Raw genomic sequence first — 17887 nt, 5'->3', positions numbered from 1 at the left:
TAAGCACTGGAAAGCCTAGAAATTGACATCTAAAGGGTGCAAGTACTTCTTAGTTCAATATAATCCTTCATCTGAGTGTGTTCATCCCTTTGATCTATATAACCCAGCTAGGTATTGTCTTTTCAGTATTTGTCTCCTTAGTATTTGCAAAACTGTGTGCAAAACTCAAGTGTATAAATTAGTAGAAAAAAATAACGAGACTTTAATCCTACTCCTGGCCACTTTGGTATTAAAGGTCCCATTGTAAGCAATGGAATATTTATGAGAACAGCCTACTTACCAGCATAAAAAGTTTTCATATATTCTCCCCATGAAAATTAAATCTCATTTTTGAGATGAAGAATCCATTTCCAATAATGCAGTAAATTTTGTACCAATTCTGTCAAAAGAATGAAAGTATGGAGCAACAGTATGTCCTGAGAAAGACTTAGAAAAACAAGAGTAAGATGGAAAATGTGTTATTTCTCACAATAACAGAACTTAGATGCAACCACTATCAGCCAGTAACTTTAAGAAAGTATTCAGGCAATCCTACCAGACCTTCTGGAGTCCAAATTTATTATGTATCCAGAAAAGACATGAGAAATTCAGAGAAGATAGCAGCATCTCGCTCAAACTGCTGGGAATTGAGGAATCACAGAATGGATGAGGTTGACAGCAAGCTCTGGAGATTGTTTATTCCAACCCCCTGCTCAAAGCAGGGTCACATAGAGCAGATTTGCCCAGGACTGTGTCCAGTTGGATTTTGAGTATCTCCAATGATGGAGACTCCACAGGCTCCCTGTTCCAATGTTCAACCATCCTCACAGTAAAAAATTGTTTTCTTATGTTAAGATGGAACTAAAGCCACAGCCAGGGCCTAGTCAGCTGGCAGGTTGGGCCTGGAAGGTCCTCTACTGCGGCCTATCTACAGCTGAGGTTCTTTGCATGGCCATTGGTACTAACAGTATCAAAAAAATGCCACAGCTATGCTTCTTCATCTGCACCTGATAGCCATGGAGTCTGACCATGGAGAGGAACAGAGGCTGCCCCCTCTTAAAGTTTTGGCAGAAAACGTGACTACTCTGTGGCACATTGGCACATAGTGGGGGTTATCTGTGCATCATTTTGAAAGTACTTGTCCAGGCAATCGGTTCAGAACAGTGATTGATTTCTTCTGTGTATAGTGCTGCCCAGATTGTGTACGTGTGGGTTTAAATACAAAAAAATTGTGTCTTTCTAGGTGTCTTTGGGTAGGGAGTGGTACGTCCATACAATCTACACTGTGCGTTCAAAAGAGAACGCTAACCGTGGAATCGGCAAAAGGAGCGTGGAGCACCAGTACCACTCACTCTTTAGTGGTGGGAGCCCAGGAACATCCGCACAGAGACGTCAGAAGAGGGGAGTTGAGCAGGCCTCAGAACTGGCAAAAGACATTGGAGTGGAAAACAACCGAGGAACGAACATACAGCACATCGCGCTGGATCGCACCAGCAAGAAACAGGTTCCTCAAAGGGAGGTTGCAGTCAACGGCGTTCTCCCCCGGGAACTGAGTAACCAAAGCACAGGGGTCAGCGTTGTCACAATCATTAGTGGAGCTGCTGCCATTTTCCTTGCCATCTGCTTAATTGCAACCATCGTATTGCTGCTAAAACGGAGACAAAATTCTGACCCGGGAACTGAGTAACCAAAGCACAGGGGTCAGCGTTGTCACAATCATTAGTGGAGCTGCTGCCATTTTCCTTGCCATCTGCTTAATTGCAATCATCGTATTGCTGCTAAAACGGAGACAAAGGAAGAAGGAAGCCACGAAGGAGTCGGACAGCAACGAGCCAATGATGCTACCATATAATTACACCAGCGACAGCTCAGAGGTTTGATTCCAGGACCTCAGGGTTCAAGCCAGAGTCTCCAAAGTGCCTCAGAAAAAAAGCAAAAACAAACAACTTGAACTGCACTTTGTTCACAGCAGATCATGGTAACTCATGAGGAACAAAAAGTTCATATGCTTCTAGGTGTACTTGAAATTTTTTATCCTGAACTCTTGCTGCCATTATCAACAACAGAAGAGTCTGTATTGAATCTCCCACTTTGCACGACAGGTGATACTGACGTCCACACATCATGCACTAATCTTAAGCAGCAATTCAAGGAACTGCATTGTAAGGGAGAGGTTTTTGTTTTGTTTTTGTATTTTCTGACATTTAAAAATGTAGAAGAAACTGTCCAAAGGTGCTACATATCCTGTCTGCAATATGAGAGGAAATCTGTTTCTTTGGAAACACAGAATACTTGAGAGGAGGAATCCTTACACTCTTCAGTTAAATTTTGTACTGTTTCTCACAAAGAACTCAATGTCTACAATTAGTCCGAAAGGTGATGAAATGCCTCAGGCATGAATCCTCCCTCCTATAGGCTTTTGACTTCACTTAGCTATACCAGTGATTTATTTTATTTCTTTTTTTACTTATATGTAACTGAATTTTTGAAAAAGACAGCTAGACTAGACAGCATAACATTATAATCAGTTGCATGTCACAGGATGCAATACATACTTTTTATTCAGCTATTTAACCTGAGAATTTTTTTTTCTTATTTATGATTTTATAAAGCCAAAGAATACAACAAATACATAAATAATTTTGTTTTTCATGGAAACTGGACGCTTATGTGTCTTAAATTTATAATGGATCATGGAACTGTTTTAAGGTAAATTATATTTCTTAGTGCATATCCCCTGCTGGGAAATGCAAACATTATTATTTCAGTGCCTAGAGAAGATGATAGAGTTAGATTCATAATGCAGAGGACAAGGTTCTGCCTGAACTGAGCCTAAGAATCATGATACTGAATCCACCATGTGATTGTCAGTTGCCGTATTAAATGGCGACAAAGCAAAGAAAAAATTGACATTTAATTGAATGGAGTAGCATTTATTACTGTATAATCATAGCACATCTTGACAAACGTGCTGGGTCATTGTTGGGCATGTTGTAACAAGTGACTGCTTTTACAAGAGGAATTCTAGTTTTCTGTCAGTGTTCTCGATGCAGGTAACACGACAGCATGATGTTCCACAGAAGTTTGGATCAGCAGTGTCCCGTGTCAGTTCTTATCCAGACAGGACCTGTTCTGTCCCAAAGACATCCTGCCAAATGCTTGGCCATGAAGAATACATAACCTTCAGGACACATTGTCCGGTTTGTCTCACTAGCGTTCTCTATGAATAAGGCATTTCAAGTCAATGGAATTAATCTATATAAACTATATAAAATCTGAATTTAAGACTGTTGCTAAAATCCCTGTTCCCTTCCACCGTCTGGTGGTGGTGGGTTCGGGCAGCCCCCAAACTACCTTCAGCTGCAATACACTTGGCATTTGGTGTTCTGGGGACCATCCTGCAGGGATCTGAGTCGGCAGAACAGGAATCTAACTTGCAAGCAGCCTGGCTGCGAGCACACGATGCTGCCTCTGAACTAAAAAAATCTACCCAAAAGGCTTCCTGGCCCGGCCGTGGTGCCCTGTCAACTCTGCACAACCATCCTCTGAGCCATAGATGCTCGGAAACATTGAGGTCCGCTAGCCCAGGAATATCTGTGCTATGATTCATGGTACTGTGTGAATATGCCCACAGAGGGACTCACACTGATTTCTCTTGCTCTGGATTTTTGATACGACCTCACTGATTTAAAAAGATTTCATCAGGTTTTTCACAAAATGAATCAGGTGAAAACCTGTCCTAACTTTTCTAGGTTTTTCTGAAGGCTGTGATTCAAACTGCTTAATTGAAGGATGTTTGCAGCAACCTAAGGGTCAAACTCCATTACTGAAACCATGCAGTCATCTTTTATTTTAATTAATCTGAGTTCTAGCCTGAAACAATTATCCGCAAGACGTGCCCAGTGCATTAGACCTTTTCCCTAGTCACCTGACATTAATTTACTCTTTTAATGAAGTTCCTGGTATTGTGATCCATGTATTATGTGTGCAAGATTGATCAAAGACTTAACCCACAGATACTTTTTGTATTTAAGTTCACAATTAAGTTGAAAGTGTGACCTAAGATCAAATTTGCCTTTGTGCCTGTATGCGAAGTCACTATGATAATGAGAAATGCAGAATTTGTCTCCAAGAAACTGCGTGTTTGGATAATAGCAGTCAATGATTCTACAGTAAAATGGGACACATGTAAATAATAGAACATTTTAATATTTATAAAATGCCTGTTTTGTATAAGCAGAGAAGATCTTTTAAAAAATATATATATAAAATACAGAAATTAGGTGTTTATAAGTAGAGCTATTTTTCTGCTTTTGAATTTTAAAAGACTGAAATATCTTTAAAGTTGCTTGCAGGCAAAATCTCTTTTTTTAATTATTATTTCTTTTTATATCACATCAATACCCATGTGTTCTACAAGCCAAATATTTAGCCCAGTAAACAACTTTATCACTGCTTTTAATAGTGTCTGATTAAAACTCAAGTGTTTAGGTTGACTATTATCAGACTAATATTTTTCTAATAATATATAAAATCATAGCGCAAACTGATGATAACAAAGGAAAACACAAAGCAAACACTGAAAAGCTGGACAAGTATGAGTAAGATTCATGAGTCAGATATCAAAGTCCTCTGCCTGGGAAAAAAATCCCAATGTTTTCAGTAAGCCCTACCAGATTTGTCCCATTCTTAAGAAATTAGATTTCTTACAATTCAGTGAACTATAAATCCACCTGGAATAGCATGCCTTTTTTTATTATGGCTTCAAGGTTTTAGATTTCAGCAAGACTTTTTGGAGGCTTATTAACATTTTCCCTTCTACTTAACAAGTGGCCTTGTTTATACTAACCTGAATAAGTGCCTCATTCCCAGTTATGTGCACAAATATGTTAATATTTATCTATCCATACAATAAACTGAGTATATTTTATATATATATTTAACCTATTTCCAGATTATGTATTCAATCTTCTTTTCACTGGAGATGCTTATTCTGCTATCAGTAATACCATTTTTTAAAGCCTTTATACAATAATTACTGTGTTTAAATTTGTTATCAAGCTGTCAAAAATCTTTCTGTGCATATTTATTTGGAACAATTTTTTTGCTTATGTCTATGGCTGTGATATTTGGCATTTGTATCAGGAAAAAAAATAAAACTACTTCTGGTTTGGTTACTGAACTGAAATTCGTGTATAAGTATCACACTGCGGAGAGGGATCATTATTTGCAGTGTTAAGAAAAACTAATTTGTCACGTTGATGGAAGAACATAAACTTACTGCTGCGTTTGCAATAAATCTCACTGCTTTGTTCCCAAAAGTGATCATTTTCTGGTCGTGAAGTGGTCAGCTCAGGGTTGGTTTGTGTTTTTTTTTTAATCATTGTGGTTGCACTCATGGCTCAGAGAGGGGTTTTTCTTTCGATTCCAGAACATCAAAAACCTCTAGGTATCTGCAAGTCCTTTGTAGGCTGGATTGCCCCATTCCTGCCTGCTGGCAGGGTTTGTTGTGCTGTGCTCCTTGGCAGGTGAAGGTGAGCTGCAGCCAGAGGTTCTCTTGCTCCTGCAGAGCCCATGTTTCTTGTGCCAGCTCCTTAGACTTCTTTCCCAGGGGCAAACGAATGAGGTTAGAAATATATGAGATGTAGGCACTTAGGGTGAGTCTGTTACATGGACACTGTGATGCAGAAAGAAAAAGCAACTCTGAACCTTTCCCCTCCCACCCACCCTTTGTAAACTGGCCAGCTCTGGCCTCTGATTTCTGTGTGAACTTAAGTATCCACCCGGCTCCTTCACTGTCAGAAGGGCAATACTTCATGGCTGGTTACACGAGTGACACGCACGATATATGTACCAACTGCTATAAGGAAAGATAAGCCAGCAGGCTGGGATTCCTGTATTGCTACGTCTGTTACCTTCTGCTACCTAAACTTGCTCCTGGCAATTACACTTAAGAGTGTAATTAGTTCCTCAGGGTGAGCTGAGCCATCCAGTGTCATATCTATGAGCTGTGTGTTGTGATTTCTGCCAGGGCAAATCAGATTGGAAAGGTTTCTGTCCTGCTCCAATATGAGTAGCTATTTTGATGTAAATGAAAAAATCTTCTGGTCCCAGGACTATAGCCCTATCAATAAATCAAAGGGCATTGATTTCTCACTCCGAGATCGTCCACAGCAATCAAGTCATGTCCACATTTATTCCTGCACTTAGTGAAATTCTGATACTGCTAACGTGTCCAGGTGTGTTCCAGCAGGTCCAGGATGACTTTTCCTTCACAGCCCAAGCATGGGGGCGGGGCGGGGGGGGGGAGGGGGTGGTGTGTGTGTGTGTGTGTGTTTAGTGCATCCTCACCATTTTTTGAAATAATGACTCAGCTCCTACCCCGAAATAATTCTGCTCCTACTGCTGAATGCTTTAACTTTGAAAGCTGATCAGTAAATTACTCTCAAGTGATTGACTGTTTGAGTTTTGGGTTTTTTTACTATTTGTCTCAATAGATGATCCATTCAGAATTCACCTTCTACTGCTGTTGCTTTGGTAAGTAACCACTGACGTCCAGTAAAAATGAAGGGAACAGCTGGAAAATTGGTAAAGGATACATCTGTTTCATTTCATGGCCCATGCTCAAGCGTGCATTGGATTCCTGTTGTCTCCTCTTACTTGCATTTTCGTGATACATGTTTTCCTGTGTGCAAGTTTACGTGTAAAGCATGAATCTGCAGCTGCACAGGTTAAAGTGCTCCAGCTAAACTGGTGCAACTGCAAGATCAGGTGTAACAACTGTCATCCTTACTGTCTTTTTGACCATTTTTGTAGCAAAAGCTCTAACTCGGTTACCATGAAGACAAGAGGAGGTATTCTGGATAAGTGCATGATGTATCCACCTCTTTAATAATATAGTAATTTCTGCTCTCCTCCCTCTTGCATTCTCTTCCCCAAAAAAAAGCATATAATGGAGCTACATGAGACAGCAAATGATAAAAATAAAGAATGTCTCTTCCATAAGGAGAGATTAACTAGATAAGATTTTCTTACACTCTTCACCCTCAGAAGATAATACCCAAGGGAGTGTATTATTGAGGTGCATTAAGTCCTGAATGTCACAGAGACAGTGAGTAGAGAACTATACACAATTTCTTGTAATATTTTAGAGAGGTTCCACCCAACAAAATTTGCTGGCTACAAGTATGAAATGAAGTAGGCAGTACCTAATCATCTGACCCAAAATTAAAATTTCAAGACCCATTACTGAAAGATGACATGTATACCAAACTGAAAAAGAAAGAAGTGAAATTCATGGAAGAAAAGTCTATTGATGTCAGCTACTTGTTTAAACAGCTCATTCTGAAAGCCTGGACTAGAAAAAGCTGTGGGGATTCAGGAGAAGGATCAAGCTGTTCATGTTCTCTTTCCTTTCTCTTCCTACAACTCCAGTTCTGGGCACTCTCAGGGGCAGAAGAGCCGCTCTCATCCCCTCACAGTTGTACAAAGAGCCGCCAGTCCCAGGCTTGGAATCAATAATATAAAGTACACAACACAAAATGTGTTTGTTCATTTTTTTTCTTGTAGTAAGAGGGAATGAAAGCTTTAATTTGTCAGCACCCTCGGTCTCTAACGGCTGGCTTACCTGGACCTCACCTCTGCCTAGTCCTCCTGCTGAGGGATGCTGGAAATGGTAGCCTGAGTCAATATCCTTCTCCTGGCACATGTCCTGATATGGACCAAATGACGCGAAGCATGTGGAGAGAGGAAAATGGGCACAGAGGTAAAAGATACTGTTGATTATTTTATTTACCTTATAAATGTGCTCCGTTTATTCTCTGTTGTTTGTAACAAAAGGTTAAAAGAATATTTCTTGGGCTATCAAGTGTCTCTTTCACTGATGTATTTTTTTTCTTATGTTTCTAATGGCACCAAAATGATCCTGGCAAGAAAGAAACATAAATACCAAGTTCTTTAAGTAGTAGTATCTCATGGGGATGTGGCTGGATTTCCCTTCCATTTCTTGGCAAGAGACTTGGATTTCAATCCGGCCAGTTACTCTGTGCCCACAGGGAACGGTCCCCAGCGCTGTCAAGTCTGTGAAACAGAAGCCAGAGTAGGGTCTGGCTAATGGGTCAGAACAACAGAAGCCTCAGTCTTCAGGGACAAAATGATGTTGATATGTCAAGAGGCTGGCTTCATAGGAGGTGTTCTGTGCCCACATCTCATAGCAGTGTCACACAACAGTGCCACAGACCACCTCATCAATGGTGTGCCTTACACAGCCTCCTGGAGACAAGATTCCTGGCCTCCTGTTGTCAGGATCTTGAAACACTCACTCCCAGCAGGAGGAAGGGAAAGATTTGCATCCACCCTCAAAGAGAGGTTTGCATCCACCCTGGAGAGAGATTTGTAGTGGTTTCAAAGGCATCAGAAGCTGCCCATGAATCACACTTACAGCAACTTTAATGTTCCCGGGACTTAGCAGAGGTGCCACACGATGCCCTCAATATCCTGTACAACCTTAATGCACCAGAGTGTGCAGCCCAGCACAGGCACTCTTGGGGTTCCTCTGCACCCCCGGAGACTTCTTCCATCTCAGGCTGTAATGTCAACCACTAACTCGCTGTGCCGCATGGGGGATGTGCTCATTTATGCCGTGTCTTCCAAGATTTCAGAGGCAAAAGTCTCAGCAGACCATGTTTACTTCACCTGAACTCCAATCAGATCCTGACTTAGGTGAACTTTAGTAACAAAGTCAAAAAACCCCAACCTTTTATGGACTGTATCATGAGGGACACAGACCCATAAAAGTTGCTGAACAGAAGTGCAAGAGGAGTGCAATTCTCACTACATGCTGTGTTTGGTTGTGGGAAAACCTTGGTTCTCCCACAGGCTGGGCACTGCTGTCTAAGCCCACCTGCAGGAGTGGTGCGTGGCTGAAATTGTTTCTTTGCCAAAGTAAATTTTTTAACCAGGCTGGCATCTCAAAAAAAAAGATGAGCTTCAGAGCCAGAACCCACTTCTTGCTTTTATGTAGCCAGGTTAAATGTGAGCAATTCAATAACTTCTTTCCTTGGCTGACGGTTTTTTTTCTGAGCTGGTTGTATAGTTAGACGCTTTGTCCAGGAAATTCAGACATTAGCCTTCAACAGTTGCTGCACCCATTTATTAGTATTTCCTCAGCTGTGGTGTTTTTCCTGCCCTGCAACACTGCACTCAGAACAGGACCACCAATAACAGCTTCTGCCTGAGCTCTTTTGGCTTGGTGCACTGCAGCTTGGATTTTCCTTTCCAGTTTGGCTCTCAGAATGAAGGTGCCAGAATTTCTCCCCCAGGAAATATCAGTTTCCTCAGGAACTGTGCATTTGACATCTGTAACACCATTATGAATGGTAAGGGTGATGCCAACAATACAAAAAAAAATTCTTACAGCATTTAGGCACTGCCTGTAGTTGCCATCTGGGACTGTCAGCTGTGGTGATACGCATTATCCCAGACTCCTCATGAAGTTTTATTCTCCAACAAAATGATTGGTTTCAACGCATGACTGCAAGAAATGCACGTGTGTGCACACACATACACAGAATGTGTTTTTATTATTATATAAATTTCATATAGTTTTTATTATGTAATATACATTTTAAACTTCACATATGTTTATTTATAATATGTGCATTTTATGTAGTATGTAATAGCTATTAGTATATGTAAGTGGTACATATTTTAATGTGTGTTTATATCTTTGTATTATATAATGCAATTTTTGATTTATATGTAGCTGCTCAGATAAGATTTCAAGGATGAAGTGCTACAAGCTGGGAAGCAGAATTCAAGGTGTGTTTGCCCAGAAGGAATCACAGCAGCCAGACCCACAGCCAAAACCTGAGAACGCGCCTCCCAGCACTTGGGGTCAGGAAGATTGATTTGAAACACTCTGCTGGAGCCCGAAATAAGCAAGCTGGTGGCATTCAGGACTGCTTCCCACATGGTGACTTTGGTTGTTACAGCTCCTGGGACCAGCAGCTGCAATCTCTGCTTCCAGCTTGAGCTTTTCAGTCCTGGTCCTTTGCAGGAAGCCAGGGAGCTGCACAATCATTCCTGCAAAATGCCTTGTGTTTGGAGAGCAGCAAGTAAATGTTTGAGAAAAAGAGACGTTAAATGACAGAAGTTCTCCAAAAGTCTGTGTATCAGGACATCTTCTATATATTTTATATCAAGACACTGCCACAGTAGGATTTCCCCTTCCTGAGCCCCCACAGCCCGGGGGCTGGAAAATGATAGCCATGGCATCAACTTCTCCTTGCGCCCCTCTTCTGGGCTTCTGATCTCTCAGCTCCCCTTCTGCAGCTGCTGTGAGCTGGCTTTGGTCGCTCATTAGCAGAGTGGCCTGGAAATGCCCCCAGACAGAGGCCAAGCAGCAGGCTCAGTCCGTGGGCTTGTGCCTCCAAGGGCCTGTGACAGGGGATGCTGCCAACATCCGGGCCACCTGAGTCTTCTCTCCCGGGTCCCCAGTAGTTTTAAGAGAGCCTTGGTGAAGGCATTAAGTTAAAAGCTAATTAGCTGCCCAGGGAATGAGGGAATTTGGCTGCTAAACAAAGAAGAGCCTTCTGCTGTCAGATGCAGCCCAAGATTTCTCAAAGGGTCAACAAAGGTGCCGCTTTATTCCCACGTGAGTGCCCGTGGACATGGTCTTTAACTTCTCAGTGGCTCCTGGCAACCCTGGCCAAAGCAGGAGAGGTCACTTTGGTCCAGCTCAGACCAGCCCTCGGTGTCTGCCTGGAGCACTCACTCAAACCTAACTTTCAGTCTGCTTCTCATTAAACAACCTGTGGCAATTACTCGCAAAACAAAGTGAAAAGGAGAGCTCAAGACACAAGAAGCATCCTGCTGGGTGAGTCACCAATGTGGGCTGCAAAAGGGTCCTTTTCGTGCTGCTGTCACACAGCGTGAGGTGAAACTGGGGCTTAAAAGAGATTGGGAGGTAGGAAAAATGAGGTAAATGTGTGCTTTAAGAAAAAGTAGGTGGGCCAAGAGGGTGCCTGCAGATTAAAAGGCACTTGTTTGTGGTAACAGTCTCAGAAAACCAGGCTTAATATTCAGAAGGATCTTAATTTAATGACTTGAGAACAAACCCCTCCATTATTTTTTTGGGGTTTCTGCTTCATAATTTTCTGGAAAATGTGAATTAATTTTCATTTTTTGGCTGGTGCCACCTCTCACATACCTGCACTTTAAAGGGAAACTGTCAGGACCGTGTTTATCTTTCCAATACAGACCTTCATAAACTGGTCACACTGTGAGAATTTTATCTTTTAAAAAAAGAAAAATAAACAAAAGCAAAACAAAACAAACACCAGGAAAGGATACACACCTGCATTTTACAATATTCAGAAAATGTTAAAGTACAGAAAATGAGATGCATCACAACTGGTCAGGTGTTTTTCACAGTCTAGTAAAATCAACGCTTATGACATCAGTGAATTACATTACAAAAATGGGGAAAATAAATAGCCTTCAGTGTTAATACGATCATTAACAGCAGAGGTATATCAAATTAAATATGGTCTGGGCTTAACAGTATTCTTCCTTCTGTATCCTTTTAGTTTATGATCTTCATATTTTCCTTTAAATGTAGCTCCTTCCTGAATTTCCTTTACTGCATGAAACTGTTGAAAACGTGCCACCTTCTGTTCTTTTCACCTATTGCACAGTCCCAAGGAAACTTCTAGCCTCTGGAAACCTCGGTAAGAGGAGTGCACATCTGTGCACAGACACATGTAGGCACACGCAGATACACGTAAACCTGTGTTTTAACATACGCACACATCTCTTAAACCCCTGTGAACTATCAAAATCTCTTTATTTACAGGCTTTTCTTTAGTTACACAACTTGCACTCAAGCTTTTACAATAAATGTCCTCGCTAAAAAGTTTCCAAGGAAACCAGAAATTAGGCCAACTCCAGCCGCTGTCACTGGGAAGCAGTGGGGAAGGAGGAAGGTGAACCACAGGGGGCATTTCTTAGACCACTACCTCTCCACAAGCTTATCCCAATATCTTAGTCTTCTGTTATCCCAAATAAAGCACAACAGTATGGGTATGAGCAGATTCCTCTGTGTATATTCTCCTACCCATATTTCCTCTTCCTATTGAAGGAGTCACTATCGCTGCAGATAAACTGGCATGATCTGTCTGGCTCTCCAAACTCCGAGGTACAAGAAATGCTTTATTTTCTTTTCTCTGACCACTAACAAGCACAAGCTTCTTTCTAAGAAGCTAGGACTGTGTTCGGGGGTCTTAGCTTCCTTTCACTGAGGACTTCGCAATGGAAGACTATGCAAGCAGGAAATATTTCTGTGTTAGGTAGTAGGGAAGAAGAGTAGTAGATATGAGTGAGGGTAGGGAGATGTACATAGCCACAGAATGTTTGTGGGTTGCCTTTGCAGGCAGATAAGGATGTGGTCAGGGTACATCTCTTAGGGCTGCAGGAAAGGAATGTCTTATTCTTTATCTGCATTTGCATGAGGAGTGTTTTCCCAAGTTCATAGCTGCATTCTTCTGTACCTTATACACATTATCTTGTTTTTATACGGTCTTGGACAGCTCTGTGTAGGGGATCCTGCCTGTCTGACTCCTTAGAGAGGGCACTTTCAGATATCTGAGTTGCAGATAAGGTTATTTATTCCTTAAAAGCACTGTAAATACAATTTAGTCAGCCTATATTTCTATTATAACCTCCGTGGTAGAAGGGCTATCCGCCGACTGTAAAGAGGAATAAGTAATAAGAATAAAATAAACATCTTTAGAAGGTGTATTTTTCCTCTGTGTTTTTTAACTTCAGAGACACGTGTTATGACAGAGGAGACAAAGACCCTCTCTGCCTATTCCCGTGTGCCAGAAAGGTGTTATCATTCCTAAGTAGCTGGCCTTATATCACAATACCTCAAGGCACTTTAATTCCTAATAGAAGTGAAGCTAACCCTCTGCCTACCATGAAATATGGGGAACTTAAAAATGATTTAACACAATCTTTCCCCCTCCCTTCTAGTTATAAGTGGAATTTAGCTGGAACGGAGTATAGGGGCCCCGCGTTTTCAAGGCATCTGTTTTCCCAGATAAGCTTGACTCACAGGGAGTGGGAAAAATGTGTTACAGTAAATCAGAAAGTCCATAAGGTGTGGAGTGGGGTCTCTGACTGTAATAATCACTTCAGAAAGGACACAAATGAGATAAGGCTTGTTTTTGGCAATAAACTGTGGTGGTCAGCACAAAACATTTCATCTTGCCTTCCAGGGTTAGTGCCACGAGGCTGATGTAGCTGGGTCAAGCAAGGTGCTCATGACTAGCCCTGAACAGTTCCAACTGAGAATGCACTGACTTTATAAAAACTTACCCTTAAAATACAGCTTGAACACCACTGCTTCTGCTAAGCAGTAGGTTAAAAAGCTGGATAGAAAATGGACTTGTATCCGGACCAGTTGGTTTTGGAGACGGCTGAGTAAAGGCTGTGTTGACAAGAGGTGAGAGGCTCTCAGTATCCCAAAGTGGATGCCACCAAAGATGTCTCAGAGGATAACGTGTGTTTGATTCTAGGTCACCTGGGATATGTTCTTTTGTATACGCAAGTGTTTAAGCACTCCTTGGAGCGGACTGGGATAGGTCCTAACACTAGGATTACCCAAATGGCTTTTTAAAACCTACCAGCTGTATTGACTGTTGTGGAGCTCAGACACACAGCTCATGTATGAACAGCCTGTTCTGTGAAGGCTGTTCATACACTTCATTGAACCACCTAGCACATGTCAATCCGGTGCTGACTCCTCATTACTGCTAGTACCTGCTGTGGAAAATAGAAGGGGGTCTCAGAAAGCAGGCCTGGCAACTTCACGGCTCTTCATGAAAGCTTTAGTCTGTGGTGGAGAGCACAACTGCCCGCTGGATGGCACCAGGACCTTGTACATAAATCGCTGCTTGTACTCTTCCCTTCAATGTCCCTGACTCTGTCCCATCACTAGGCTGTGATGTTTTACAAACAGACACAGAGAGACCCTGGAAGCAAAAAGATAAGTAGAAATTTCAGATGTGAAAGCTGTGACCGAAGATGCAGAATGCTGTCATGGATAATATTTGCAAAGGGGGATGTGATCTGTTATGCCCGTGCAGCGGTATGTTACTGAGATGGGAATATTCTGCAGAGTACTTAGGGTCATACCAACACTGAGTGTGGCTATACCAGGTAGATTAGAGCTTCAATATGAGCTGGAGTCAAAGGCAACCAAGTGGTATGTTAAAATTGGCATTGCCGATACATTTTTTTCAACGCTTTTGGTAGCAGAGTGGGTAGCAGAGTGCAGGCCATGTTTGCTTTAATGTGGAGGGGGTGTCCAGAACACCTGGAATCAACTGCCCCAGGAGCTGAAGCACAGTCCTACCTTTTCACATGGACTAATCCAAACTGCGCTGGGACAGAGTGATGCCCCTGAACATCTACAATACACTGATGACATCGTCGTGTGAGGCAACAAGGCAGAAGTGTATCAGAAGGGAAAAAGAGTAATCTGGTTTTGCCACAAAGAAAAGGGAGGTTGAGGCACCTGCACAGGAGATTCAGTTCTCAGAAGTAAAACAGCAGGATGGATGTCACCATCTCTGTATGGATGTGATCATCAAGGCAGCAACTATGTCTCCATCAGCTAACAAAAAAGAAACACAAGCTTTCCTAGGCCTTGTGGAATTCTGGAGGATGCGTATTCCAGGTTTTTTCCAGGATGTAGTATAAATCATAGAGTGTTTGTAAGAAGGGATTTCAGTAATGAGACTAAAATACAATGAGATTGTGAGAAGATATATATAAATTAATTAAATTATGTAAGACCTGAGCATGATGTAAATGGTATGGAATAAAGGGTGGAGATTGTATTGGGTGTGGTTGGGATGGAGTTCACTTTCCCCAGAGCAGCCGTCGTAGTGCTGGGCTTTGTATTTGTCGATAGAAAAGGTGCTGATAACACACCAGTGTTTTGGCTACTGCTGAGCAGTGTTCCCGCAGCATTAAGGCCATCTCTCCAAAACACCCTCACCCCAAAAAGCCAGGAGGCTGGGGTTGAGCAAGACCTTGGGAGGGGACGTAGGACAGCTAAATCCAAGCTGACCAAAGGGATATTCCATACCATATGAGATCTTCTCAGCAATGAAAATTAAGAGAAGGGAGGGGGGCACTGGTTATGAAGTTGTTTCTCTTCCAAAGCAACCACTACCCATACTGAGGTCCTAGTTCCCAAATAGCGCCTGGACATTGCCTGCTGATGGGAAGTAGAGAGTAAAACTTTTTGTTTTCCTCTACTTCTGCACACACCCTTTGCTTTTTCTTTATTAAACTTCCTTTATCTCACCCCAAGAGTTCTTTTTTGTCCTATTTTCCTGCCCCCCTGTCCTGCTGAGGAAGTGATAGAATAGCTGTGTGGGTACTTGGCACTCAGGTGCAAGGTCAACCCACATACGGCTCCAGGGAGACTGCATTCCAACCTTTCAATATTTAAACCAGGCCTACAGAAAAGATGGGGACAAACTTTTTAGCAGGGTCTGTTGTGATAGGACAAGGGGTTATGGCTTTAAACTAAAAGAGGGTAGATTTAAACTAGATATAAGGAAGATATTTTTTACAATGAGGGTGGTGAAACACTGGCACATGTTGCCCAGAGAGGTGGTAGATGCCCCATCCCTTGAAACATTCAAGGTCATGTTTGATGGGGCTCTGAGCAACCTGATGTAGTTGAAGATGTCCCTGCTCACTGCACAGGAGAGGGGGATTGACTAGATGACCTTTAAAGGTCCCTCCCAAACAGACCCATTCTATGACTCTGTGACAGAAGACCATATGGCCCCACCCCTCCGTTTTGTGCAGTGTTGCCAGGCCACGCTTGCCCACACCTGGCCAGTGGCAGACATCTCTTTTCCTGCATGATGAAGGCAGGCAGTGGCTGACAGGGAGTCGGGACTGCCACCCCTCCCAGAATGTGACTGTTGGTGACTTTTTGTCAGTACTATTCGGTGGCCCACAGCCCACTCCCCATTCCTTTAGCCATGGCACGGGATGGTGAAGGCTGGGGGCCTGTGGTGGGCTCATGCCAGGCTGCAGCAGGTGGTCTGCTCCACATGCCAAGACCTGCTGAGAAAGGCTTGGTGCTTCCTGACAGCACACGTAGCCAGCTGCTGGAGCAGAAGGTCCGCCTGGAGTATGCCCTTGAAGGTCTGGAGAGGCAATATGGTGCCCTAGAGATGAAGAACCGCCTCCTGAGGAAGGGAATCTCTCCGGAAGAGTGCCAGGAGGCAGAGAGGCTCCAGCAGAAAAGTGCTAAGCTTGCTGCTCTCACTAAGCAGCTGAAAGAAAAATGCAGACACCTGCAGGAGACCATTGACTGCCTGACAAATCCTCCAGTGTCACCGCCCATCCAAAGCACCGCTGAGGAACTGGGCATGAAATCCTTGCCTCAACAAAGGGCTGGAGAAAGGAGAGGGCCTGCCAGAGCTTTGCTGGAACAGGAGAAGCGGAATGAAGCCTCCCAGAAGGTGGCTGAGGAGCTTCAGGCCCAAATGGCTGCAGACAAAGAGGGCTCACGTTACGTGAGCACACTGAGACAAAAGTATGAGGAGTTAAAGGTGCAGCTCATGGAAATGGCAGACAAAAACACCAGACTGTTGGAAGAAAATGCTCTCCTCCGTTGGCAGCTACACTGGGCAGAAAAGGTTGAAGCTGAAAATGTTGACCTGAAGGGGCAACTAATGAAAGTGGCAGAGAAGCAAAATTCCACCACCCAAGCCATCAGCTGTCTTCAAACCAAACTGGAAGACGCCGAGTGCAAAGTGAAAGCCCTGGCAGAAAGAAGACAACATCTGGGGAAAGAAGACAAGAAGGCAAAGCCAGTGCTGCAGAGGAAAGAAAAGCAAGATGAGTTTTTGCAGCATGGTCAGACAGACAGAAAAGGGGAGTATCAAGAAGCCATGCAACTGTTTCAAGCCCAGGTGAGTGATCTAGAGAATGAGAGTCCTTCAAAGCCAGCTTGGGCAGAGGACAGTCCTGGCTTCCACCTTCTTTCAGAGGAGGACTCCGCAGGTGAGGCAGAGGAGCTGGTAGAAAACTGTCCATTGCCCTGCATGCTTTGGGACCTCAAACAGGAAACCTTTGAACATTCATAGCTCGATATAGCTACAATCCTTTTGATGGTCCAAGTCAGCAGCCTGAACTAGAGCTTCCTCTCACTGCTGGAAAATATGTTTATGTCTTTGGACAGGTGGACAAAAACAGTTGTTATGTGGGAGAGCTGGTGGATGGAAGAAGAGAATTCAACCCCTCAAATTGTGTTAAAGAAGTTTCAGGTGATGACCTGGAAAACAAAAACTGGAATGATCCTCATTATTATCCCTTCAGTCTCTCGCCTATTTTGGAAGAAGATGTAGAAGATCTAGATGTCGGTGTTGGGGGATAAACACAGAAACAATCGATTGTAATAAACATAGCCTGTAGGACCTTTCAGAATATCTGCAGAAGTGAATTTGTACTTAAAAGGGTTTTGGTTTTGACTCTTAGATTTGTTAGAATGGGGGGATCTCTGAAGTGTAGCAGGCACCTCCAGCAGGCCCAAGCAAAGCCCAGATGAGGCCTTGGGGCACTCTGGAGGGTAATTTCTGCCCTGGAAAGGCCTCTGCAAGGTCCAGAAATAGCTTCTGGGGCTCTCTGGAGGGCAATTGAGGGTCATGTAAGAGCACCACTGCTGCTGGCAGCTATGAGGACCCTGTTGTTGGGGCCAGTTGCCATGAATGTCCTTGCCTTGGGGAGGGGAGAGAAGCAAAACAGTGGCACTGCTGAAGGGATCATCCATACTCACATATACCTTTTCTAACCATAAAATAGAAGGAAAAATAAG

General features: G+C 43.0%; 2 protein-coding genes across 3 annotated transcripts in view; both read left to right on the top strand.

Moving 5' to 3' along the window:
- Positions 1-5161, top strand: part of FREM2 (FRAS1 related extracellular matrix protein 2) — a 137430-nt gene extending 132269 nt beyond the window's left edge. The window contains exons 25-26 of the mRNA XM_014965743.1: positions 1223-1662; positions 1694-5161. Of these exons, the coding sequence (XP_014821229.1) occupies positions 1223-1662; positions 1694-1859 (606 nt within the window). The 3' untranslated portion in view covers positions 1860-5161. The remainder of the gene's footprint in view (positions 1-1222; positions 1663-1693) is intronic.
- A 5639-nt stretch (positions 5162-10800) lies between these two features.
- Positions 10801-17887, top strand: part of LOC106902556 (complement C4-like) — a 60411-nt gene continuing 53324 nt past the window's right edge. Inside the window, exon 1 of one of the 2 annotated variants that reach the window (XM_014966142.1) lies at positions 10801-10855. The gene's annotated coding sequence lies outside the window, so the exon portion shown is untranslated. Of the gene's footprint in view, positions 10856-11682; positions 11709-17887 lie in introns of those variants that run through there. The other variant, XM_014966143.1, reaches the window with a different exon arrangement.

Source organism: Calidris pugnax, unplaced genomic scaffold, assembly GCF_001431845.1.
Source record: "Calidris pugnax isolate Ruff unplaced genomic scaffold, ASM143184v1 scaffold20, whole genome shotgun sequence".
NCBI classification, from domain to species: Eukaryota; Metazoa; Chordata; class Aves; order Charadriiformes; family Scolopacidae; genus Calidris; species Calidris pugnax.
The sequence above is the reverse complement of the archived record's forward strand: the minus strand, read 5'-3'. Positions and strand labels throughout refer to the sequence as shown.